General features: G+C 40.4%; 1 protein-coding gene across 1 annotated transcript in view; it reads right to left on the reverse strand.

The window, feature by feature from the left end:
* The window catches only part of mnat1 (MNAT1 component of CDK activating kinase), a 171,936-nt gene that overhangs the window by 106,481 nt on the left and 39,175 nt on the right, over window positions 1–26,280 (reverse strand). Inside the window, exons 5-6 of the mRNA XM_043697252.1 lie at window positions 11,542–11,682; window positions 6,917–7,042 (exon numbers count right to left, since the gene is read on the reverse strand). Coding sequence (XP_043553187.1) covers window positions 6,917–7,042; window positions 11,542–11,682 — 267 coding nt within the window. The remainder of the gene's footprint in view (window positions 1–6,916; window positions 7,043–11,541; window positions 11,683–26,280) is intronic.

Below are 26,280 nucleotides of genomic sequence, written 5' to 3' on the forward strand. Positions count from 1 at the left end.
GGACTGTGGGAGGAAACCGGAGCACCCGGAGGAAACCCACGCAGACACGGGGAGAATGTGCAAACTCCACACAGTCAGTCGCCTGAGGTGGGAATTGAACCCGGGTCTCTGGCGCTGTGAGGCAACAGTGCTAACCAGTGTGCCACCGTCCCACCCACTTTGTGGCACTCCACTGGTCACAGGCCTCCAGTCTGAAAAACAACCACCACCCTGTCTTCTACCTTTGAGTCAGTTCTGTATCCAAATGGCTAGTTCTCCCTGTATTCCGTGAGATCTAACCTTGCTAATCAGTCTCCCATGGGGAACCTTGTCGAACACCTTACTGAAGTCCATATAGATCACATCTACCGCTCTGCCCTCAAAAAGCTCAATCAAGTTTGTGAGACATGATTTCCCATGCACAAAACCATGCTGACTATCCCTAATCAGTCCATGCCTTTCCAAATACATTTACATCCTGTCCCATCAGGATTCCCTCCAACAACTTGCCCATCACCGACGTCAGGCTCACTGGTCTACAGTTCCCTGGCTTGTCCTTAACCACCCTTCTTAAGCAATAGCACCACATTAGCCAACCTCCAGTCTTCCGGCACCTCACCTGTGACTATCGATGATACAAATATCTCAGCAAGAGGCCCAGCAGTCACTTCTCTAGCTGTCCACAGAGTTCTAGAATACACCCTGATCAGGTCCTGAGGATTTATCCACCTTTATGCATTTCAAGACATCCAGCACTTCCTCCTCTGTAATATGGACATTTTGCAAGGTGTCATCATCTATTCCCCGACAGTCTATATCTTCCATATCCTTTTCCACAGTAAATCCTGATGCAAAATACTCATTTAGTATCTCCCCCATTTTCTGCGGCTCCACACAAGGGCCGCCTTGCTGATCTTTGAGGGGCCCTATTCTCTCCCGAGTTACCCTTTTGTCCTTAATGTATTTGTAAAAACTCTTTGGGACTCTCCTTAATTCTATTTGCCAAAGCTATCTCATGTCCCCTTTTTGCCCTCCTGATTTCCCTCTTAAGTATACTCCTATTTCCTTTATACTCTTTTAAAGATTCACTCGATCTATCCTGTCTATACCTGACATATGCTTCCTTCTTTTTCTTAAGCAAATCGTCAATTTCGTTAGTCATTCAGCATTCCCTATAGCTACCAGCCTTCCCTTACACCCTAAAAGGAATATACTTTCTCTGGATTCTCGTTATCTCATTTCTGAAGGCTTCCCATTTTCCTGCCGTCCCTTTACCTGCGAACATCTGCCTCCAATCAGTTTTTGAAAGTTCTTGCCTGATACCATCAAAATTGGCCTATCTCCAATTTAGAACTTCAACTTTTAGATCTGGTCTATCCTTTTCCATCATTATTTTAAATATAATAGAATTATGGTCGCTGGCCCCAAAGTGCCTCCCCACTGACACCTCAGTCACCTGTCCTGCCTTATTTCCCAAGAGTAGGTCAAGTTTTGCACCTTCTCTAGTAGGTTCATCCACATACTGAATCAGAAAATTGTCTTGTACACACTTAACAAATTCCTCTCCATCTAAACCCTTAACACTATGGCAGTCTCAGTCTATGTTTGAAAAGTTAAAATCCCCTACCATAACCACCCTATTTTTCCTACAGATAGCTGAGATATCCTTACAAGTTTGACTATTAGGTGGTCTATAATACAATCCCAATAAGGTGATCATCCCTTTCTTCTTTCTCAGTTCCACCCAAATAACTTCCCTGGATGCATTTCCGGGAATATCCTCCCTCAGCACAGCTGTAATATTATCCCTTATCAAAAATGCCACTCCCCTTCCTCTCTTACCTCTCTTTCTATCCTTCCTGTAGCATTTGGCCATAGAAACATCTGTCTGTACCTTGAACTAGAGAATCCCCTAACACAAGTGATCTCTTGGAACCCGACGTACCCCGTGTTGCGTTAGAGCCAGTCTCGATACCAGAAACTTGGCTGTTCATGCTACGTTCCCCTAAGAATCCATCACCCCCTACATTTTCCAAAACAGCATACCTGTTTGAAATGGGTATATCCACAAAAGACTTCTGCACTAGCTGCCTACCTCTCTTTCCTTTCCTGAGTTAACCTATCTATGTGACTGTATCTGAGACGTCCCCCCCCCCTTCCTATAACTGCCATCCATCAAATACTGTTGCTGTTGCAAATTCCTCATTGCTTCTGTCTCTCCAACCGATCTATTCGATCTGATAAGATTCGCAGCCAGCAGCATTTATGGCAGATATCATCCGCTGTAACCCTTAAACTCTCTTTAAAGTCCCACATCTGACAAGAAGTACATATCACTCTATTAAAGGCCATTTTTGCTCCTTCACAATCTACAGACCCAGAAAATAACATCGTTTTATTCCCCTACAAACACTGCCCCAGGTTAAATGAACAGTTATGGCTTATATTTTAAGTTTAATCTCCAAAAACATATCTCCAGGAAGTGAATCCCCCAGCTTTTCACTGTAAGTAAGAGGACAGTGTAGTAGAGAGAGATGTACTGCAGCTTTCAAACCCTGCTGAAACCCCAGTAACAACTGCTACTGAGAAAAAAGATAAAAATTCTGATTCTTTCAGAGCTTGACCATACCCATTCAGGCTGCTTCTATTGTTCTAACTTTTAAAAGAAACCCAAGGCCTCACAAACCATTTACTCTCGTGGTTCTGTAGAGACTGCTCGACACCTCTGTCTTACAATCTCTCTTCAAACAAAAAAAAGGACAAAATAACCTCTTAAAGCCATCGTATCACCACATATGCAATTTGCCAAGTATGAAGATATGGTTCTAGGAATGCAAAACTGATAAGAACGTCAAGTTTAAAACACGTCAGTCAAAAAATCAAGTACAATTCTCTCTTCCATTAAAAGTGAGACCACAGATTAAAATACATTTTTGGCATTCCTGCAGCTCTTGGTGAAAAAAATTAGAAAAATATTTCATGTCTTTTTGCATGCACTACCTGGATTCAAACCCAATAGTGAAAAAAGTGGATGACTGGCAGACTTGTAAATAAGATTGTATGGTCTCAAACCTGTATGTCGCCAAAATAGGCTACAACAAAATTTTAACATCCAGTGACAATCGCACTTCTTATCTCCAGTGCCTTTATAAGTTAGTTATACTTTCACCTGTTTTCTTTAAATCAAGGACTCATTTAGAATCTGCTCAAAGATAAATGCATTGTTTGTTCGTTAGAAAAAACTCAAATCAAACCTGACTCAAAAGATGCAAATTTTAATGCCAGGATATCAATTAGAAGGCAGCTAGTTTGGCCACCAACTGACTCTTAAGACTCTGCTCTGAGATCCTTGGAGGTAAAAGAGAGACAGACAGACAGACACACGCACACACGCGGCTGACATGGGGTGCAGGGAGGATGCTTGGGTGCGTGAGGCAGTGAAGCCACAACTGCAATGCATCTATAAGAATTGGTTTAAGTTCGGAAAAATGATAAAACAGCTGAGACCTGAAATTTAAGAATCAAGGATTCAGCAAAGTGGGACTTGCTGATGAAAACCACTACAAATAAGAAGATTGAAGGGACTTTTACAAAATCCACTAAAAGACTGTGGCAGGGAGAAAGGGACTACAATGCACTGGCTGTGATTTGGACTTGATTTGGACTCTGCAGATATGTACAAGATATATATCTGCAGAGATGTGGCATGAGAAGTTTTCATTTGTGTAAATTGGTAGGATGTGGCATGAGAAGTTTTCATTTGTGTAAATTGGTAGGCAGGCAACCCTCCTTTTCTGCAATTTGATATGATTAGATTAGATTAGATTAGATTAGATTAGATTAGATTAGATTAGATTAGAGTGTGGAAACAGGCCCTTCGGCCCAACAAGTCCACACCGACCCGCCGAAGCGCAACCCACCCATACCCCTACATTTACCCCTTACCTAACACTACGGGCAATTTAGTATGGCCAATTCACCTGACCTGCACATCTTTGGACTGTGGGAGGAAACCGGAGCACCCGGAGGAAACCCACGCAGACACGGGGAGAACGTGCAAACTCCACACAGTCAGTCGCCTGAGTCGGGAATTGAACCCGGGTCTCTGGCACTGCGAGGCAGCAGTGCTAACCACTGTGCCACCGTGCCGCCCACATATATTAGATCCTAAGTAATATTTACTTAATATTAATTATAGTGTTTTTGTTATGGTAACAGTCTTAAATCATGAAATCCTGTTATACAATTCTGTCAGTCACTGGGAAGTTTACTTTAAAAAGTTATGAGTATCTACACGGATCGTAAGGGTCACAATATGATGGATGCGCAAAATTCAAAAATGTCAAATTGCTGTAGCTAGGGTGCTTTTCTGAACTTGAAGCTGAGATTGTTTCGAAGTTAAGGATGTTTTCATGCAAACGGATGTGTCCTTGGACTAGAGAATACTGCACCTCAGTGTCTCAGAAGAAAAATGTTCTTTCCAACATTTTTATCTCTCATTTTACTCTGTTCAAGAATTCTTATCAGAAATAACTGCTTTTGAATTTTGAATCAGCAATTAGGAAAACAAAAATTGTCGGTCCACTGTACTATCATGTTCAATGCCTCAGTAGCTTTGTTTGAAGTGTTAGGAGACATTTGTTTCAACAAGTTCATTTCAATCAAAATTGACCTTGGTTTTTTTCTTAGTACAACAGCTGTACTTTATTTAAGGAAAGAATATTTCAGGTGGGCACTCAGATAGTCCAATTCAAAATCTTTATAAGGATATTTAGCCAAATCAAGAACCACAAAATTTGATTTCTGGAGTAACAACTACTGTCACTAGTACGTAACTAAAACTGCAATACATAAATCTTTAATGACTGTAGATGCAATATAGTTCCCAAAGTGACCTTCTTTTAGAAACCACAATTTACAGAAAGTAAATCAGCTCAAAAAATTCACATTTGCAAAGTTAGAATGGAGAATTCAGCCCTAGAATTTAATGGATAGCAATTCCAGTATTTGCACCAGAATCAAACACTTTGATAGCTTGCAATATTGTCGCAGATATTCTGTTCAGGGTTGGAAATTCAATTTCCAATTGTAATATTCGCTTAAATATTGTCCACACCTTTAGATGACCTCTGTGCTTGAGATTCCTGGCCTCCAGTTATTAATCTATCCAGGAATCTAGCAGCAAGGATTATCTGTATAAAAACCATGTCCCCATTTGCAGCCTTTTATGCCATATTCTGTAGTTTAAATATCCAGCAAACACATTGATAGCTCAAGGGAGTGGGGAAGTGTTTGGAGTATGGCAGAAAGGAGAGGGCAATGGTGTTGGGTCAGGCAAGAAGTGCTACTCTGGCAGACTAAGGTGGGAGTCAGTTAGAGAAAGGGGAGAATGTTCAAAGGTGTCAGGAATCCAGTTTTATATTCACCCAATATGTAGAGTAGGTTTTTGATCCTCTAACCTTTCCTGGGTTTCTATGTAGCTCAAGTGAGTTGGAACCCTCTGAATTCTTGAACTTTAAGGTACTTCTTTGAAGTAATCCAGATGCCCATCGGAATCTCCATGTTCCCAGGAAATTCCCACCACTGGAGACTCTGCACGATGCTGAAGTAAACTCTTGCCTGCACAATTCCTACAACCACCTCAAAATCAGAATATCTGGGCCTCCGACTTTCACCAGAGTTTACCAGCTATGAGAGGGGAGCTCACTTGCAATGAATAAGGAGGCAGATGAATATTTTTGGGACCTCTGTCCTACAAAACAGAACTGATCCAGGAAGTAACTTTAAAAAATAACTATCCTCCTTAGGATAGGCCTATGTCACCAGTTCTAATTCTCTTTCAGTACACCACCATCACTGAAACACAGGTTCCTACTGCTGATCAGTAACAGGAACACTTGGCATAGTGAATATCCACCAAAAGCCTGATCTTTGTTTTGTAAATGATGGTGTGATAGTCCAATTACTACATGGTAAATGGAAACTCCTGGGCACAGTGGATATCTGACACAACTAGGTGTATTATATTGCTACAGGAGCCTGACTGACCTCCTACAGAAGCTTTTAATGGGAGATCAGTAGAATCACTGTGAAATTCCTGCATTCAAAATTGCTAAATGCTAAAAATGCCACATCTCATGAATAAATAAATTTTGAAATGAATTATATTACTTTGTTAGAATAGGAATTGTGCAATTTTCTCCCTCTGACAAGAGGGAAAAACTTAAAACAACAAACTATGTTTCATGAATTGTCAACTGGCACTAGTTAAGATCATCTTAGAATAGAAGAATGATACTTTTATAGAAGATACCTTTTTAGAAGGCAAATCTAAATACTAAACATTTTTCATTATTCCATACCCTCAATGTACAGTAAAACCACTGTGATTGTAAAAGTTTAACAATTAGTGACCAAGAATGTAGCAATGATTCCTTCAGTTAGAAAAATCTATACTTGCTAAAGTTTTAATGAAGGCTGTATGTGTCTTTCTTGATCTCAATAGAAGCATGACAATATTTTATGTATTTAATGGTTACAGAAACGTAAGTGAAAGAGGTCAGGAATGATGTGTGACATTGGAGCAAAAATACCACAAAGCAAAATAGTACAGCAACTTAAGTTTCCATCATGAGTTCCTGAAATTTTCTCTTTACTAATGTGGAAGGGCAAAGCAGAATAACATAACATGATAGCCTTTACTTTACTCCTGATTAAACTAATTCAAATATTGTGCACAAATCAGGTTCATACTAGCGTAATGCTTTACTTTTGAAGTTTAATATTAATGCTATCCAATTGCTATCATTCAATAGTCTTAAATCAAAAAATTAAGACAAACTAAGATTCATAAAGCAAGTCTTACATGACATACTGAAAAAGTATTTTGAATGTATGTTGATCCAATGTAACATTTGCCAAGTAGATAAACACTTACCATTTTAATGCCAGTTGAGAATGTGACAGATCTGACTTGCTGCTGTGTTTCCAACTGTGTTTCCAGTTGTGCAGCTCGATCCTTATGCTGAGCCAAAAGCATGCTTGCAGGCAGCTGGGAGCTTTCCTACCAGACACATTGATGACAGATTACAGCTTTAAGCAGTGAGAAAGAATCCCCTTGTTCCCTAAGTTGAGGTATAGGGACATAGGAAAGATTCCTAACACACCATACTTAGTAACTAATTCAGGTTACTAATCAGCATTAGCTATATTTGTGTTCTTCAGAAATTGAGTTCAATATTCCTCAAGACTGAATTTGGATTTCCACTGACTCCTTCTTTTTCTGGCTGATAGTCTCCTGTACTCTTTCTTTTTCTGGCTGATAGTCTCCTGAAATTTAAAGTTACTGACTTGTGTGGCTGGCAATCCAAATGGTAACTATTTTACTTGAGTGACATGATTGAAAATTATGTCATTACTCAAAAAATGACTAGCCTCAGAATAATCTCTCGTCTTTTTTTTTAAGGCATAATAGTGCCTTCTAACATGTTGATTACAAAGAAAAATACAGAAAGAGAAACTTACAGCACTAAAGGAGATTTTCAGCCCATTGCATCTATGCCAGCCAAAAAAAGAGCTATCGAATTTAATCCTGCTTTCCATCCATTGATTCATGGCCATGTAGATTGTGGCTCCTTAACAGCACTTCCAACTACTTGGCAACTGGATTCAGGAGCTCTGCCTCGACTGCTGTTCCAGGTAATCAGTTCCAGACCCCACCACCCTCAAAAATCCTTGTGCCAATTATTTTAAATCTATGCTGTCTTGCTATTGACATCTCTGTCAAGGAAAATAGGTACTTTCCGACCACTTTCTGGACTCTCATAATTTTGTACCCTCAATTAAATTTCTCCTTGCGCCCCACTGTTTAAAAGTAAACAATCCTACATGGTCCTTGATGTTATGAAATGAATTAGACTAGACAGATGTGGAAGGAATGTTTCCGGCTTCTTGGAGAATTGACAATTAGAGTTATAACTCCAAAATAATTACTAATAAATCCAATTGGTAAAAACAGTGAAATTTATTTATTGAGAGTAGAAATCATACCCATTACCATCCTGTGTAGTGCTTACTTAAGCCTAAGTTTTATTTTTTGCCAATATCAAGGCAAACGAGAACGTAAACCATACTCCACTTCAGCTGACAAAAACACATTATAATTAAAAGAAAGCCAAAATAATGCTGTGTGGTGTGTGCTCACAGCCATCAGTAACCAAGTTTTCATTTATTTCATTGTGGTGAGACTGGGATTTCTTTTTTATGATGAATTTTTTTAGATTAGATTCCCTACAGTATGGAAACAGGCCCTTTGGCCCAACAATTTCACACCAACCCTCCGACAAGCCTTGACAACTGGAACTTGCAGAGCTACTTTATGTCTTATGTTTAACACCTGTACAAGTTGTCAAGGAATTTCATTAGCCAGCAAGACTTCTGTTCAAATCAGCACATGATCTGTGATGTAAGTTGTGTGATTTTATATACATTTAAAATAATATACCTAAAATATTATCTTTTATTTTAGAACTTGGACTTTGAACCAGTGACCTAAGAGATTTGGTCTGTGCATGTGAGCGAGTTTAATGATAACTTGTCATTATTTCTGGAGCCATGAATTATTTTTAAACCAGGAAAGAGGGAGTCCCTGGGGTGATGATGGGAATTGTTTGCACTGAAGAGTTTTACAAATAGTTTTCAGTTGGAAGGATCAGGGTTGTTTTCCTTTTGTTTAGGTCAAACACCCATAGCTTGGAAACACTTGGTTTCAGTTCATAGACAACTTGTTTGAAATTGGATGCATGAAACAATTGTCTTAGAGCAAAGAGTTAGTTCACGAAAGTTAGAAATCGGTTACCTTAGTATATGAGATTTAGTTTGAAAGCTCTAGAGTAAAAGTGTTTAGTTTCAATGAAGGGATTATTTGAAGCTAAAAAAAAACAAAACTCAGTTGTGTGAATACAAGAAAGAATTTGTCAAATTCTCATGACCAGGAATTGAAAACAATTAAGTCAAACCTATAGATGTGATAGAGAAGGGAATTCTCTCTCTGTAATGTTTGGGTAATGTAAAGTCTGCTGTGGGGATTGATGGAATTTGTATTTTTGGATTTGTTTTGAAATGTTTCAAATTGTGTTATATCCAAAAAACTTGATTTATTCAATCCTATCAATTTTTTGGAATAAATTGCTCTTTTATTGTTAAAACCAGATGTGCAATATTGCATGTTTGCATTTCAGTGAAAGATCACCTTCTTAAATAAAAAGATGCATCATCTATCAAGCTGGATTTCAGTCTTGAATCTGGAAGATCTAGTAGTAACTTCAATTGAGATTGTGATGAACGTCTGAAACAGGAGCATTCAGCTCCTTGAGCCTGTTCTCCCTTCAATAAGATCACGGACGACCAGTTTGTGTTTTGAGTTCCACATCTACCTCCAATAATCCTTGATTCCCATGCCAAAAAAGAATCTCTCTACCTCCTGCCTTTAAAATATTCCATGACCCAGTTTCCAATTCCTGAATATTACAAAATCACACAGCCCTCAAAAAAATTTTTCATCTCAGTCCGAAAAGGCTAACATCTAATTTTCAAACAGTGCCACTTAATGTTGAACTTAACCACAAGAAGGAACATGTTTCCCACATCCACTTTGTCAGGACCAATCATGATCTTATATACTTCAGTTAAGCTAACTTGCGTTCTTCTAAACACCCAGCCCAGCCATTACAACCTATCCTCATAAGACCATTCACTCCGTTTCACTATTAATCTAGTAAACATCCTCTGAACTACCTCCAACACATTTATGCCCTTGCTTAAATCAGGAGACCAAAACTGCATTAGCTATTCATGATGTGGTCTTACTAATACCCTATATAACTGACACATAACAGCTTTACTTTTACAGTCAATTCCTCTCATAATAAAAGGATAGAATTCCATTCCTGAAGAAGGGCTTATGCCCGAAACGTCGATTCTCCTGTTCCTTAATGCTGCCTGACCTGCTGCACTTTTCCAGCAACACATTTTTAAGCTCTGATCTCCAGCATCTGCAGTCCTCACTTTCTCCTCGAATTCCATTAGCCTGCTTAATCATGTACTATACCTGCAAATTAACACATTGTGACAGCTAAAATCCTCTGTATCTCAGATTTCCACAATCTTTCTGTTTAAATACTACACTATTTCTTCCATCCTTCCTGACAAAGTGAACAACTTCACACTTTCCCACATTATATTCCATCTGCCAGATTGCTGACCACTCACTCAACCTGTCAATTCATCTACAAAGTCCTTGTGTCTTCTTCATAACATACTTTCCTATCTATCTTTCTGTCATCTGCAAATTGAGCTACAATACTTTTGTTTCCCTCATTCAAGCTATTGATACAAACAATAAAAAGTGAACCTAGCACAAAGCTGTCAGGCCTCCACTTGTCACACCCTGCTAATCAGGGCATAAACCCATTTACACACACTGTTTTCTGCCAGACAGCCAATCTGCTATCCATATTAATATGCTATGCATACATCATGAGCATTTATTTTCCCCAAAACAATGGCTACTCATCCCAATTACCTCAAAATTTTTCAACTGTGCAGTTATAATCCCTTAAAATTATCAATTCTAACATTTTACCTACCAGAGCATCAGGCTAACTGGCCTATAGTTTTCTGTCTGCCCCCCCCCCCCCAAATATATTCATGACTTTCTGGTATGATGGAACCTTTCCTGAAGTGAGGAAATTTTGTAAAATTAACTCCAACACTACTTCAAATTACCATCTCAAACCACAGCTGGAATACTGTGAACAGTTTTGGGCCCTTTATCCAAGAAAAAGATATACTGGCATGAGACAGTCTGGAGCAAGTTTATTAGGCTGATATCAGATATATGGAATAAATTGATTCTGTACTCATTGGAATATAGAAGAAGAGGAGGCAATGTTATTGAAATATACAAGATTCTTAGAAGACTTTACACAGTAGATATGGACAGGTTGTTACCCTTGTGGGAGAGTCTCATACCAGAGGGCATAATCTCAGAATAAGGGGTCGCACATTTAGAGATCAGGAGCAATTTCTTCTCTCGGTTGATAGTGAATCTGTGAAATTCTTTACCACTCAGGGCTGTTGAGACTGAGTCATTAAGTATACTCAGATGGCTGAGATCAACGGAGTTTTTAAATCAGTAAGGAATCAATGGGGCAAGGCAAGTAAGTGGTGTACCAGCCAAGCAGATTTGAGGGGTAAATGGCCTTCTTCTGTTCCTATGTCTTATCGTCTTAATAATCACCTGGCTAATGTAAGCAATCTATTTTTTATAATGCATGTCAATACTTTACATATACTAATGAGCAGTTAGTTGCCGAAGTCAGATTTGGGGCTTTCTTTAAATGTAGGAACTGTATTAAAACTCACCAGCAAACAGTTATTTTTGTTTAAGGTACGGGATTTGTTAATTATCTCTCTGATATTCTTCAGCAACTTTAAATATACATCTGCATTCAAAGATTTGCTGCATCTGCGTATGTCATATGATTTACGATCTATACGTACCAGATCATCAATAAGGGCCTTTTTATTTTTCTTTTTTGCCAACTGTTGCATTTGTTCTTCCTTCAGAAAAAGCATACGTTTTTGATCACTCTCCTGCCGTTCAAATTCTAAAGCTTCTTCCAAGTCTTCCTGCTCCCGGCTCTAAAATAGAAAGCAAGAATGTTTGCTGAAACATATAGATTTCACTTCACAGAAACCTATTTGATGAATAATTCAAGTATAACATATTACCTAAATCCCTAGTTGGAGTAATCTAATATTTCCAACAGTAATGCACTGTGACTTCAATAATGACTTCAAGCAGATGGTCATGTCTAAGAATACCCACTTTAATGAGTATTTGCATTTAGCCAAGCTTAGTGGCAAAATTTCAATAAATGTCAACAAGAAAAGTGCATGAAGCAATAACAAGAAGCCAATGTCCGGAAAAAACCTGGGCGAGCAGGGACACAGATGTGCTTAGAAACGTTTTTTTTACAATTAGCCACTGCACTCATTTTTTTAATACAATAATTCCACAAGGATACACAGTACAATAACAGAAGGCAGTTGGAGTAACCAAGCTCTGTACAAATCACTTCCAGCTAGCTAAGGATCAGGATTCACTAGTTATCTCTCTGATATTCTTCTGCAACCTTAAATATATAACTGCATTCAAAGATTTGCGGCATCTGGCATATGTTATATGGACATGTGGACATGTATGTGTAGAACCGCAGGAGATGGGAGAGGTTCTCAATGAATATTTCTCCTCTATGTTTATCATGGAGAAAGACATGAAGACTTGGGAATTTGGAGAAATTAGTGGTGATGTCTTGGAACAGTCTACATCACAGTAGAAGAGGTGTTGGATGTATTAGAATGTATGAAGGTGGATAAATCTTCTGGTCCTGACCAGACATATCCAAGAACGTTGCAAGAGGCTAAAGAGGAATTGCAGGGGTCATGGCTGATATTTTTGCATCATCGTTAGCCACAGGTGAGATCTCAGAAGACTGCAAGGTAGCAAATATTGTGCCATTATTCAAGAAGGGCTGCAAAGAAAAGCCTGGGAACTACAGACCAGTAAGCTTAATATCTGTGGTGGGTAAGTTACTGGAGAAGATTCCGAGAGACAAGATGTACATGCATTTGGAAAGACAGGGTTTGATTTGGAGTAGTCAGCATGGCATTTTGAATGGGCGATCATGCCTCACAAATTTGTTAGAGTTCTTTGATGAAGAGACTAGGAAGGTTGACAAGGGCAGGGCGGTAGGCTTGGTCTAAATGGTGTAGGTATAAGTGAGAACTGGAGATGCTGGAGACTAGAGTCTAGATTAGAATGGTGCTGGAAAAGCACAGCAGGTCAGGCAGCATCCGAGGAGCAGGAAAATCAAACTTCAGGCAAAAGCCCTTCATCAGGAATGACAGAATCTTGGTCTAAATGGATTTCAGTAAGGCCTTTGATAAGATTCCATATGGTAGGCTGCTCTGGAAGATTAGATCACATGGAATCCAGAGATAGCTGGCAAATTGGATACAAAATTGCCTTGATATTAGGAAGCACAGGATAATAGTGGAAGAATGCTTGTTGGATTGGAGGCCTGTGACTAGTGGAGTGCCTCAGGGGTTGGTGCTGGGCCCGTTACTGTTTGTTATCTCCATCAATGATTTGGATGAAATGTACAAGGCATGATTAGTAAGTTTGCTGATGACACTAAAATAGGCAGTACAGTATCATGTACAGTGAGGAAGGTCAGCAGAAATTGCAGCAGGACCTTGATCAGCTGGGGAAGTGGGCAGAGAAATGACAAATGGAGTTTAATAGAGATAAGTGTGAGGTCTTGCATTTTGGAAAGACAAATCAAAGTAGGAGTTTCATGGTGAATGGTAGGGCCCTAAGGAGTGTAGTAGAACAGAGGGACCTTGGAGTTCAGATTCACAGTTCTCCAAAAGTGGAGTCACAGGTAGACAGGGCAGGGAAGAAGGCTTTTGGCACACTGGCCTTCAATGGCATTGAATGCAGAAGTTGGGAAGTTATGTTGCAGTTATACAGGATGTTGGTCAGGCTGTACTTGGAGTATTGTCTTCAGTTTGGTCATCTTGTTATAGGAAGGATGTTATTAAACTGGAAAGACTGCAGAAGAAATTTACAAGGACGTTGCCTGGACTTAATGGTCTGAGTTATAGGGAGAGATTGGACAAGCTAGGATTTTTTTCTTAAGAGCATAGGAGACTGAGGGGGAATCTTATTGAAGTGGTTAAGGTCATGAGAGGTATGGATAGGGAGAATGCACTCAGTCTTTTTCCCAGGGTTGGGGAATCAAGAACTAGAGGGCATCAGTTTAAGGTAAGAGGGGAAAAAAATAATGGAGTAACCTTTTTCCTGTTTGTCCTATATAGTGTTTTGTGCAGTCCTTGCATGGTATTTTGTACACTACATTAGTTTTGGTCATGTTGGGTATCGGGTCCTTCGTTCTGGTGAGTTGTTGTCTGAGCGTGGCTGTTGGTTTGTATCTTTATGAGGCACAAACCAACAGCCACACTCAGACAACTCACCAGAATGAAGGACCCGATACCCAACATGAGCAAAACTAATGTAGTGTACAAAATACCATGCAAGGACTGCACAAAACACTATATAGGACAAACAGGAAGACAGCTAACAATCCGCATACATGAACATCAACTAGCCACGAAACGACACGACCAGCTATCCTTAGTAGCCACACACGCAGACAACAAGCAACATGAATTCGACTGGGACAACATTACTATCATAGGGCAAGCCAGACAGAGAACAGCCAGGGAATTCCTAGAGGCATGGCATTCATCCACAAACTCCATCAACAAACACATCGACCTGGACCCAATATACCAACCACTACAGCGGACAGCTGAAACAGACAACCGGAAGCGGCAGGGACAGACCACTATAAACACCGGAGGAAACATCAAAGAAGTGCTTCGCAGGAGGCTCCCAAGCACTGATGATGTCGCCTAGCCAGGGGACGAAACGTTTGCAACAAAAACTTCCAGCTCGGCGAACAGAACCATAGCAACGAGCACCCGAGCTACAAATCTTCGCACAAATGTTACAGAAATTGGCTGAAACAAGTAGCAAGATAGGAAAGCAATACAAGAGTTTTTTCAATTATCGCTCTGGAAGGAAGAAGTGAAAAATGTTTGCAACTTAGTAAAGAATTTGTTATGAACAACAGAACTTTGCATAATTTGGAATTTATGCAAGGTGGACTTCAGGAGCTGGGCAAGGAAAGAACTGGAGAAATAAAGCCTGAAGACAATGGTGAAAACTGTTGAGGAATTTATTGGTGAATAGCAGGAAAATGCAGAATTGGTAGACTGGATCATATTCAATTACTCAGCTGCAAACCTGGACAAGCATACCGCCAAGGTCACAGACTTCATTAGCAACTGTTTGGAGGATTGTGTGCCAAAGAAATCAATCCAGGTGTTCCCCAGCCAGAAACCTTGGTTGAACTGAGAAATCCACTCCCGACTGAAGATTAGGTTTGCAAATTCAAATCGGACAACGCAGACTTATATAGAAAATCCAGATATGAGCTCTGCAAAGCCATCAGAGATGCCAAGAGGTTGTACCGGACCAAGTTAGAGGCCCAAACCAACCATACAGACTCCCGCCACTTGTGGTAAGGTCTTAACAACAGAGTCATAGAAAGGCACAACACGGAAACAGACTCTTCAGTCCAACTCGTCCATGCCGACCAGATATCCCTACCCAATCTAGTCTCACTTACCAGTGCCCAGCTCATATCCCTCCAAACCCTTCCTATTCATATACCCATTCAGATGCCTTTTGAATGCTACAGTTGTACCAGTCTCCACCACTTCCTCTAGCAACTCATTCCATACACATACCACCCTCTGCCCCTTAGGTCTCTTTTATATCTTTCTCCTCTCACCCTAAACCTATGCCATCTAGTTTTGGACTCCCCGACCCCAGGGAAAAGACTTTGTCTATCTATCCTACCCATGCCCCTCATGACTTTATAAACCTCTATATAAGGTCATCCCTCAGCCTCTGACGCTCTGAAGCAGAGACAAAAGACACATCCCTTCCTGGTGCACTCAATGCTTTCTATGCTCAGTTCGAGCAGAATGCTGGCGGCACAGTGTCACCTACCCCAACAGCCCTGGACGCACTTGTTCCATCCATCATCATTGCAGATGGCAGATTGGTCTTCGTGGGAGTCAACCTAAGAGAGCAACCGGCCTGGACGGAGTCCCCGACCATGCACTTCGAGCCTGGTTTCAGACCACCTGGCGGAGATAATCACTGACATCTTCAGCCACTAGTCAAAGTCCCTACCTGCTTCGAAAAGACCATCATCATCCCAGTACCGAAGAAAACACATGCAATGTACTTTGATGACTACCACCCAGTGGCTCTGAACTCCATAATCAAGAAGCGCTTCGAGAGGCTGATCATGGCGCACATCAACTCTAGTCTCTTAGCCTGTCTCAATCCCCAGCAATTTGCCTACTGACATAACAAGTCCACAGCAGAAGCCATTTCCCTATCCCTTCACTCATCCCTGGAGCATCTGGACAACAAGAACACCTACATCAGACTCCTGCTCTTTGACTACAGTTCCACCTTCACCACCAATATCCCCTTCAGACTGATCTCAAAATTCCAAGACCTAGGTCTTGGCCCCAACCTCTGCAACTGGATCCTCAGCTTCCTTACCCACAGACTGTAATCAGTGAAGATAGACAACTGCATCTGCTCCATGGTAACACTGAACACTGGAGACCCCCAATGATGCACTCTCAGCCCCCTACTGTACTCCCTGTACACTTGCGACTGTGTTGCTAAATTCTGAACAAATGCTATTTTCAAGCTTGCTGACAACAGCAACATGATAGGAGGACATCAAACAATGAGTCAGAATACAGAAAGGAAATAGAGCGCTTGGCAACGTGGTGCAATGATAACAACCTCTCTCTCAATGTTAGCAAAACAAAAGAATTGATCATTGACTTCAGAAAGAAAGGAGGAGAATACGCCCCCATCAATATCAATGAGAGGGTCGGGACCATCAAGTTCCTAGAAGTGACAAGAACCAACAACCACCTGGACGTTCCACGTAGATGTGACAGTCAAGGCAGCACAACAATGGCTCTGCTTCCTCAGATGGCTCAGGAAATTTGGTCCAACTTTTAATATGCACCATAAAAAGCATACTGTCCGAGTGCATAACGGCCTAGTACAGCAACTGCTCTGCCCAGGACTGTAAGAAACTACAGAGGTTGTATGCACAGCGCAGACCATTACAGAAGCCAACCTCTGATCCTTGGATCCCATTTACTTGTCTCAGTGCCGTGGAAAGGCTGCCAATGTCATGAAAGACATATCCCACCCCGGTAATACTCTCCCAAAGACTCTTCTGACAGACAGGAGATACAGAAGCATAAACACACGCATTTCATGAACAGTTTCTTCACTACCGTTATCAAACTGATGAACGCACCCTCCAGCTTCAAATAATGTTGATTTTGTTAATGCTAATCTTGCTGAGCGCATGTCCTGTGTGGTGTAACCTATATGCCTTAAACTGTCCAAGTTTTGTTTTCACACTATGATCTGTATGTCCTTGCTTACTATGATCTGCCTGTATTGCTTTTCACTGTACTGAAGTACATGTGACAATAAATAAAATAGAATCAAATAATCAAATCAGACAATGGAAGTAGAAATATGGAGGTAGAAATGCGCAATCCTAGTGATTGGAATGAAGTGAGGCTTTGAGCTTAGAATCAAAAAATGCATTGAATTTAATGTACTGGAAAGTTCAGCAGCCAGAAAAGGGAATAGAATCACATCTGTGATGTAAAGATTTCCAGCGTCAGTTCTACATAATAGATGTTACACCCTCATCTAAAGAGTATTATATAGAATATAAAATCCTTCATGACTTCATGTTCTCTAAACATTTCTCCTATACTTTCGTGTTCCTCAAAATGTTGATAGTATAGACAGCAATTCCCCAGTCTTCAACTATATAATCAGGTTCTGGTCAAGAATAAGAACGAATCATACTTTAGACTGAGACAATTGGGATCAAATGAATCTCTTGAAGAATATAAAGAGTGTAGGTGCATTCTTAAGAAGACAATCAAAAGGGCCAAAAATGGATATGAGATATCCTTGGCAAATAAGGTTAAGGATAATCCAAACAAATTCTATAAATACATTAAGAGCAAAAGAGTAACTAGGCAGAGAATAGGGCCCTTTAAAGATCAACTAGGTCATCTCTGTGTTGATCCTCAGGAAATGGGAGAAATACTAAACAAATAGTTCATGACAATTTTTACAGTGGAGGAAAAAATGGAGGCTAGAGAACACAGGGAAATAATTATTGATGTATGAAAATAGTTCACATTACAGAAGAGGAAGTGCTGGAAGTTTTAGATAACATGAAGGTGGATAAATCTCCAGGACCTGATCAAGTGTATCCCAAGGTGTTGTAGGAAGTCAGAGTAGAAATTGCGGGCCCATATAGCAGAGATATTTATATCATCCATAACCACAGGTGAGATGCTGGAAGACTGGAGAATGGTGAATGTTGTGCCTTTATTTAAGAAAGGCTGTAAGATAAGCCTGGGAGCTATGGACCTGGGAGTCAGACGTTGGTGGTGGGTAAGTTGTTGGATGATAGGATTTACATCCATTTGGACTTCAGTAAAGCCTTTGACAAAGTTCCACATGGTAGACTAGTTAGTGAAGTTAGATCACACGAGATTCAGGAAGAGCCTGCCAATTGGATACAAAATTGGCTTTTCAGTAGGAGACAGAGAGTGGTGGTGGGAATGTTGTTTTTTGGGCCTGTGACTGGTGGTGTTCTGCAGGAATAGGTACTGGATCCACTTTTGTTTATCATTTATAGAAATGACTTTAGGAGACATGGTTAGTAAGTTTGCAGATGATATTGAAATTGGGGTATTATGGATAGTGAAGAAGATTATATAGATTACAAAGAGATCTTTGTCAATTGGGCCAATGGGCTGAGGAGCAGCAGATGGAGGTTAATTTGGGTAAATGTGACATGTTGCATTTTGGTAAAACAAGCAGGAGTAGGACTTATACAGTTAATGATAGGGCCCTGGTAATGTTGTAGAATAGAGACCTAGCGGTTCAGGTACATAATTCTTTGAAATTTGTGTCGCATATAGACAAGGTAGTTAAGAAGGCATTCATTGCTCAGACCTTTGAATATAAGAGCTGCAATGTTCTGTTGAGGATGGTGAGGCCTCTACTGGAGTATTGTGTACAGTTCTGGTTCCCCTGCCATAGAAAGGATATTACTAAATTGGAGAGCGTTCAGAGAAGATTTACAAGGATGTTGCCAGAAATGGAAGGTTTGAGCTATAAAGATAGGCTGAATAGGCTGGAACGTCTTTCACTGTATCATAGGAGTTTGAGGGGTAACCTTCAAGAGGTTTATAAAATCATGAGGGGCATACAAATGGCAGGAGTTTTTTTTCCTAAGGTGGGGGAGTTCAAAACCAGGGCGGGGGGCATATTTTTAAGGCAAGAGGAGAAAGGTTTAAAAAGGACATGAAGGGCAACTTTTTGTTTACACAAAGGGTGGTTCGTATATGGAAGGAACTGCCTGATGCAGTTACATCGAACATTACAGAGCAGTACAGGCCCTTCGGCCCTCGATATTGCGCCGACCAGTGGAACCAATCTAAAGCCCATCTATCCTACACCATTCCATTTTCATGCATACGCTTATCCAATGGCCATTTAAATGCTCTTAAAGTTGGCAAGTCTACTACTGTTGCAGGCAGGGCATTCCATGCTGCTACTACTCTGATTAAAGAAACTACCTATGACATCTGTCCTATATCTATCACCCCTCAATTTAAAGCTATGTCCCCTCGAGCTAGCCATCACCATTTAAGAAAAAAGACTTTCACTGTCCACCCTATCTAATCCTCTGATTATCTTTTTTGTCTGAATTAAGTCTCTTCTCAAGCTTCTCCTCTCTAATGAAAACAGCCTCAAGTCCCTCAGCCTTCCCTCCATATCAAGCAACATCCTACTAAATTGCCTCTGAACCCTTTCCAAAGCTTCCACATCCTTCCTATAATGCGGTGACCAGAACTATACACAATACTCCAAGTGCGGCCGCACTAGAGTTTTAGAGCATGAGCTCGTGGCTCTGAAATTCAATCCCTCTATCAATAAAAAAAACACGCTGTATGCCTTTGTAACAATCCTATCAACCTGGATGGCAACTTTCAGGGACTTATACAGATCTATAAAGGGATCAATACAGTTACAACATTTAAAAGACATCTGGATAAGTACATGAATATGAAACATTTGGAGGGATATGGGCCAAACACAGGCAAGTGGGACTCGTTTCATTTGGGAATATGGTCAGCGTGGACTAGTCGGATAGAAGGGTCTGTTTCTACACTGTATGACTCTGAGTCTGCTCAGAAGGGAAGCGGGGATAGGAGCAGAGCATTAGTCATTGGAGATTCCATTGTTAGGGGGACAGGCAGGAGGTTCTGTGGGAACGAGAGAGACTCATAGTTGGTGTGTTGCCTCCCAGGTGCCAGGGTTCATGATGTCTCTGATCATGTTTTTGGGTTCCTTTGGGCGGGGGGGAAAGAGCAGTCCCAAGTTGTGGTCCATATAGGCCCTAAGAACATAAGGAAAGGGAGCTGGGGGAAACTTAGTGCTAGAACAAACAGAGTTGTTATCTCTGGTTTGTTACCCATGCCAGGTGCTAGCGAGGCAAGGAATAGGGAAAGAGAAGAGTTGAACACACACCTACAGGGATGGTGCAGGAGGGAGGGTTTCAGATACCTGGATAATTGGGGCTCATTCTGGGGTAGATGGGATCTCTACAAACGGGATGATCTACACCTGAACCAGACAGGTACCAATATCCTGGGGGGAAAACTTGCTAATGCTCTTCAGGAGGGTTTAAACTGATTCAGCAGGGGGATGGGAACCTAAATTGTAGTTCCAGTGTCCTGGAGATTGAGAGTATTGAGGTCAGAAATATGTTTCAAGGTCGCAAGAGTGCACTGGCAAGCAGGAAGATTGGTTTGAAGTGTGTCTACAAATAAGGTGGGTGAACTTGCAGCATGGGTTGGTACCCTGAGGCTTCAATGTTGTGGCCATTGCAGAGGCATGGAGAGAGCAGGGACAGGAATGGTCGTTGCAGGTTCCAGGATGTAGATGTTTCAATAAGAACAGAGAAGATGGTAAAAGAAGGGGAGGTGTGGCATTGTTAGTCAAGGACAGTATTACGGTGGCAGAAAGGACATTTGAGGACTCGTCTACTAAGGTAGTATAAGCGAAGGTTAGAAACAGGAAAGGAGCAATTACCCAATTGGGAGTTTCCTATAGGCCTCCGAAAAAGAGGTAGAGAAGAGGATAGAAAAGATGATTCTGGATAGGAGCGAGAGCAACAGGGTAGCTGTTATGGGGGACTTTAACTTTCCAAATATTGACTGGAAATACTATAGTTCGAATATTTTAGATGGGTCAGTTTTTGTCCAATGTGTGCAGGAAGGTTTCCTGACACAGTATGTAGGTTAACAAGAGGCAAGGCCACATTGGATTTGGTACTGGGTAAAGAATCCAACCAGGTGTTAGATTTCAAGGTATGTGAGCACTTTGGAGATAGTGATCACAATTCGGTTATGTTTACTTTAGCGATGGAAGGGGGATAGGTATATACCGCAGGGCAAAAGTTATAGCAATTATGGTGTGATCAGGCAAGCTTTAGGATGCTTAGGATGGGGAAGAAAACTGCAAGGTATGGGCACAATTGAAATGTGGAGCATATTCAAGGAACAGCTAATGCGTGTCCTTGCTAAGTATGTACCCGTCAGGCAGGGAGGAAGTGGTTGAACGAGGGAGCTGTGCTTTACTGAAGAAGTTGAATCTCTTGTCAAGAGGAAGAAGGCCACTTATGTTAGGTTGAGAAGTGAAGGCTCAGTTAGGGCGCTCGAGAGTTATAAGCTAGCTAGGAAAGACCGAAAGAGAGAACTAAGAAGAGCCAGGAGGGGACATGAGAAGACGTTAGCAGATAGAATCAAGGAAAACCTTAAAGCTTCCTATAGATATATCAGGAAGAATGACGAGAGTAAGATTAGGGCCAATCAAGGACAGTAGTGGGAAGTTGTGTGTGGAGTCCGAGGAGATAGGAGAAGCGTTAAATTAATACTTTCCGTCACTGGAAAAAGACAACGTAGTCAAGGAGAATACTGAGATACAAGCGACTAGACTAGATGGGATTGAGGTTCACAAGGAGGAGGTGTTAGCAATTCTGGAAAGTGTGACAATAGATAAGGCCCCTGGGCAAATTGGGATTTATCCTAGGCTTCTCTGGAAAGCCAGGGAGGAGATTGCAGAGGCTTTGGCTTTGATCTTTATATCATCATTGTCTACAGGAATAGTGCCAGAAGGCTGGAGGATAGCAAATGTTTTCCCCTTGTTCAAGAAGGGGAGGAGAGACAACCCTGGTAATTATAGATCAACTTACTCAGTAGTGGCTAAAGTGTTGGAAAAGATGTAGAATTTACAATCATTTAGAGATGAATAAGTTGATCAGGGATAGTCAACACGGTTTTGTGAAGGATAGGTTGCGCCTCACAAACCTCATTGAGTTCTTTGAGAAGGTGACTAAACAGGTGGATGAGGGGAAAGCGGTGGATGTGGTGTATATAGATTTCAGCAAGATGTTTGATAAGATTCCCTAATAGGTTTTTGTACAAAATACGGAGGCATGGGATTGAGGGTGATTTAGCAGTTTGGATCAGAAATTGGCTAGCTGCAAGAAAAGAGAGGGTGGTGGTTGATGGGAAAAGTTCATCCTGGAGTTCAGTTACTTGTGGTGTACCACAAGGATCTGTTTTGGGGCCACTGCTATTGTCATTTTTATAAATAACCTGGTTGAGGGCATAGAAGGATGGGTTAATAAATTTGCGGATGACACTAAAGTCAGTGGAGTTGTGGATAGTGCCGAAGGATATTGCAGGTTACAGAGGGACATAGATAAGCTGCAGAGCTGGGATGAGAGGTGGCAAACGGGGTTTAATGTGGAAAACTGTGAGGTGATTCGTTTTGGAAGGAGCACAAGGAATAAAGAATATTGGGCTCATGGTAAGATTCCTGGTAGTGTGGATGAGCAGAGAGATCTCAGTATCCATGAACACAGATCCCTGAAAGTTGCCACCCAGGTTGATAGGGTTAAGATGGCATACAGTGTGTTAGCTTTTATTGGTAAAGGGATTGAGTTTCAAAGCCATGAGGTCATGTTGCAGCTGTACAAAACTCTGGTGCGGCCGCAATTGGAGCATTGCGTATCGTTCTGGTCACCGCATCATAGGAAGCAGGTGGAAGCTCTGGAAAAGGTTCAGAGGTTATTTACTAGGATGTTACCTGGTATGGATTGAAGGTCTTATGAGGAAAGGCTGAGAGACTTGAGGCTGTTTTTGTTAGAGAGAAGAGGGTTGAGAAGTTACCTAATTGAGACATATAAGATAATGAGAGGTTTGGAAGGGTGGACAGTGAGAGACTTTTTCCTCAGATGGTGATGGCTAGCATGAGGGGACATAGCTTTAAATTGAGGGGTAATAGATAAAGGACAGATGTCAGAGATAGCTTCTTTACTCAGAGAATAGTAGGGGTGTGGAGCGCCCTGCCTGTAACAGTAGTAGTCTCACCAACTTTAAGAGCATTTAAATGGTCATTGGACAAACATCCGGATGAAACTGGAATAGTGTAGGATTGATAGGCTTCAGATTGGTTCCACAGGTCAGCTCAACATTGAGGGCCAAAGGGCAGTACTGCGCTGTAATGTTCTAGGAGTCTATTTTCTTAAGTGTCTAATCTTCATGCGAGAATCAATTCAAACCCAGCATCTATGCTTGATACACATTCAACAAGCGTAACTGAATAGTGATTTATGTGCAAGATTGCAGGTTTTTTTCCCTTCATTACTTTAAGATACAAGACTAGTTAACTCTGACAGATCACCAGAATGCAAACATATAGCATTATTAAATTGCATGGCTCAGTACTACACCAAGCATTGAGTTTAGATCGGCTCCAAAAAAGCACATGTTAATAACTGTTCTAAAATATTTTATGAAGTAATTTTATATTTTTAACTGAAGTACTGTAATTACTCCCACACACGATAGTTTAGATATTTTAATAATACAGCATCCAAAACAATAACATTATAGAAAAAGAGAGCAATTTTTCCTTCATTAAGGCATAATGTATGCTCAAATTTTATGATGATTAAATTATGCACATTTGTGCACAAGTTTAACTTGAGAAAATACCTAGAATGAAAATAAAATAAAAATAATCACAGAAATACTTCATAAACTCTATAACATTGAGAGATATTAGAATTTTAAAAATAATCTGCAATTTAGATTAGATTTATGCCAGTATTTTAAAATACTCAACACTTTATATAGTGTGAAAGTGAGGACTACAGACGCTGGAGACTAGAGTCGAGTGTGTGCTGCTGGAAAAGCTGAGCAAGTCAGGCAGCATCCGAGGGGCAGGAGAGTCGGTGTTTCGGGCAAAAGCCCTTCATCAGCCCTTTCCTCTTGATATTATATAATGCCTTTAATGTATTCACGAAAGATACCAAAAGATTCACAGGAAAATTACAAAATATGTCACCAAGCAGATCTTAGGTCAGATGTCTGAATGCAAAGGAGTAGGTTTCAAGAAGTGTCTTCATGGAGGAAAGCAAGGCAGAGAGAAGAAAGTAGGGAGACTTTCCAAAACTTGAACTCTAGGCACCTTGAAACATGGTCACCAATGATGGCACAATTGTGATTGGGTAAGTGCAAGAGGCCAGAAGAAGAGTAGCACCAGTGTCTCAGAGGTATCAGAGGCAGGAGGAGATTAAGTTTTGGATAATTTCAAGTTTAGAAAGCATACAATGTGGGAGACTAGCAAAAAGGGCATTGAAATAGTAAAATCTAGAGGAAACAGCTCATCTTGAGTTTTTGATACTTCTTAATGACTTATGGAAGGAGCTCATAGTCAGAAAATTATAGAACACATTGACACAAATTCTGTTATTGTGGTAAACTTAGGAGATCAGCCAAGCTTTTACTGTCTTGCCATCTAAGCAATTGTCCATGTGAACATGGAATAACACACAAAGTTCTCAGCTGGATTGAAAATTACATTGGTAAAGTTTAGGAAAGAATAATTGTACATGGAACTGCACTGACGAGGAGTTAATAATGGAACAGCACAAAAAAAGTGCTACAGTCACAGTTGAATAGATTACATAAATACATCCATATATATATATAAATTTGTACTTGGAAAGGAAACCAATTGAAGTGGATAGTGCAAATAATAGAGAAACTAAATGCAATTAATTTAATTAGTTTAGATAAATTAGAAATAGGAGCTGTTAAGTGGACAATTACAGGACTATGTAAAGAAAGGAAATAAACTGTGTGAGATTACAACGTAAATAGCTTTAGGCTAGTAGAAAAAGAGACAGGGTGTGGAAAATAGCTCAGTAAATCTAACAACATTATCTAAAAAGTTACAAGGAAAAGCTAACTGGATTGTGCCTATTTGCCTAGCCAGCAACATTCACATCCCATAAAATAATTATTTTAAGAAAGGTGCAATTACTTTACCATCAAGATTCTGCTACGTTGTTCAAAGTGTTTAAATCAATGTTGAGAATGTGGATATTATTAATTATGAAGTCTTGTGCTTGCCAATGTTACAAAAAAGAACGGGAAATTCTCCAAACAAGCATACATTGTCAGCATTGGAAAAGAGAAACAAGTCAGGTACATAGTTTCTCTTCTACCTTTCATTAGATCAGGAAAATAAACAAACCTTTTACAAACGTGACAAATGACCATACAAATTGGGAGTATGAAGAGGCATTCCGCCCCTGGAGTCTGCTCCAACATTCAGTAAGTCATGGCTGACCTGATTGTGGCCTCAGCTTTGACTCTTTGATTAGTCAGGAATCCATATAGCTCTGCCTTGAAAGTATAAAATAACTCTGCCTTGGTCACTCTCTGGGTTGGGAGGAAAGAGAGTTACAGAAATTCTCAACCCTCAGAAGGAATTTCTCATCGGTCTTACATGAAAGGCCCCTTATTTCTTCTAGTTTAGCCTCTACCACAAGGGCAAACATCCTTTCAGCATCCACCTGTCAACACTTCACAGGATCTTTTATGTCCCAATAACATCACTTTTTATTCTTCTAAACTCTGATTGATACAGGCCTAATCTGTCCAACCTTGTTTCATAAAATAAATCCTAATTCTAGGTATCAGTTGAACTTCTTCTGAAATATTTAGATCCTTTCTTAAGTCAGGAAACCAAAACTATACAAGTTACAGGAATGATATTAAGTCGGTGTGGGTTCAGAACAGATTTACCACGACGTTGCTGGGTATGGAAAGTTTGACTTATAGAAAAAGGCTGGGATTATTTTCACTGGAGCATAGGAGGTTGAGAGGCGACCTTATAGAAGGAGAGTATAAATAAGGTTAATGATAGTTGGCTTTTCCCTAGGATGGTAGATTTTAAGACTAAAGAGCACATTTTTAAGGTGAGACAATAGTGATTTAAAAAAAGATATGAGGGACATTTTTTTTTACACAGAGTAGTTTGCATGTGGAATTAACTTTGTGAGAAAGTGGTGGATGTGGACACAACTACAATGTCTT

Source organism: Chiloscyllium plagiosum, chromosome 10 (assembly GCF_004010195.1).
Source record: "Chiloscyllium plagiosum isolate BGI_BamShark_2017 chromosome 10, ASM401019v2, whole genome shotgun sequence".
NCBI classification, from domain to species: domain Eukaryota; kingdom Metazoa; phylum Chordata; class Chondrichthyes; order Orectolobiformes; family Hemiscylliidae; genus Chiloscyllium; species Chiloscyllium plagiosum.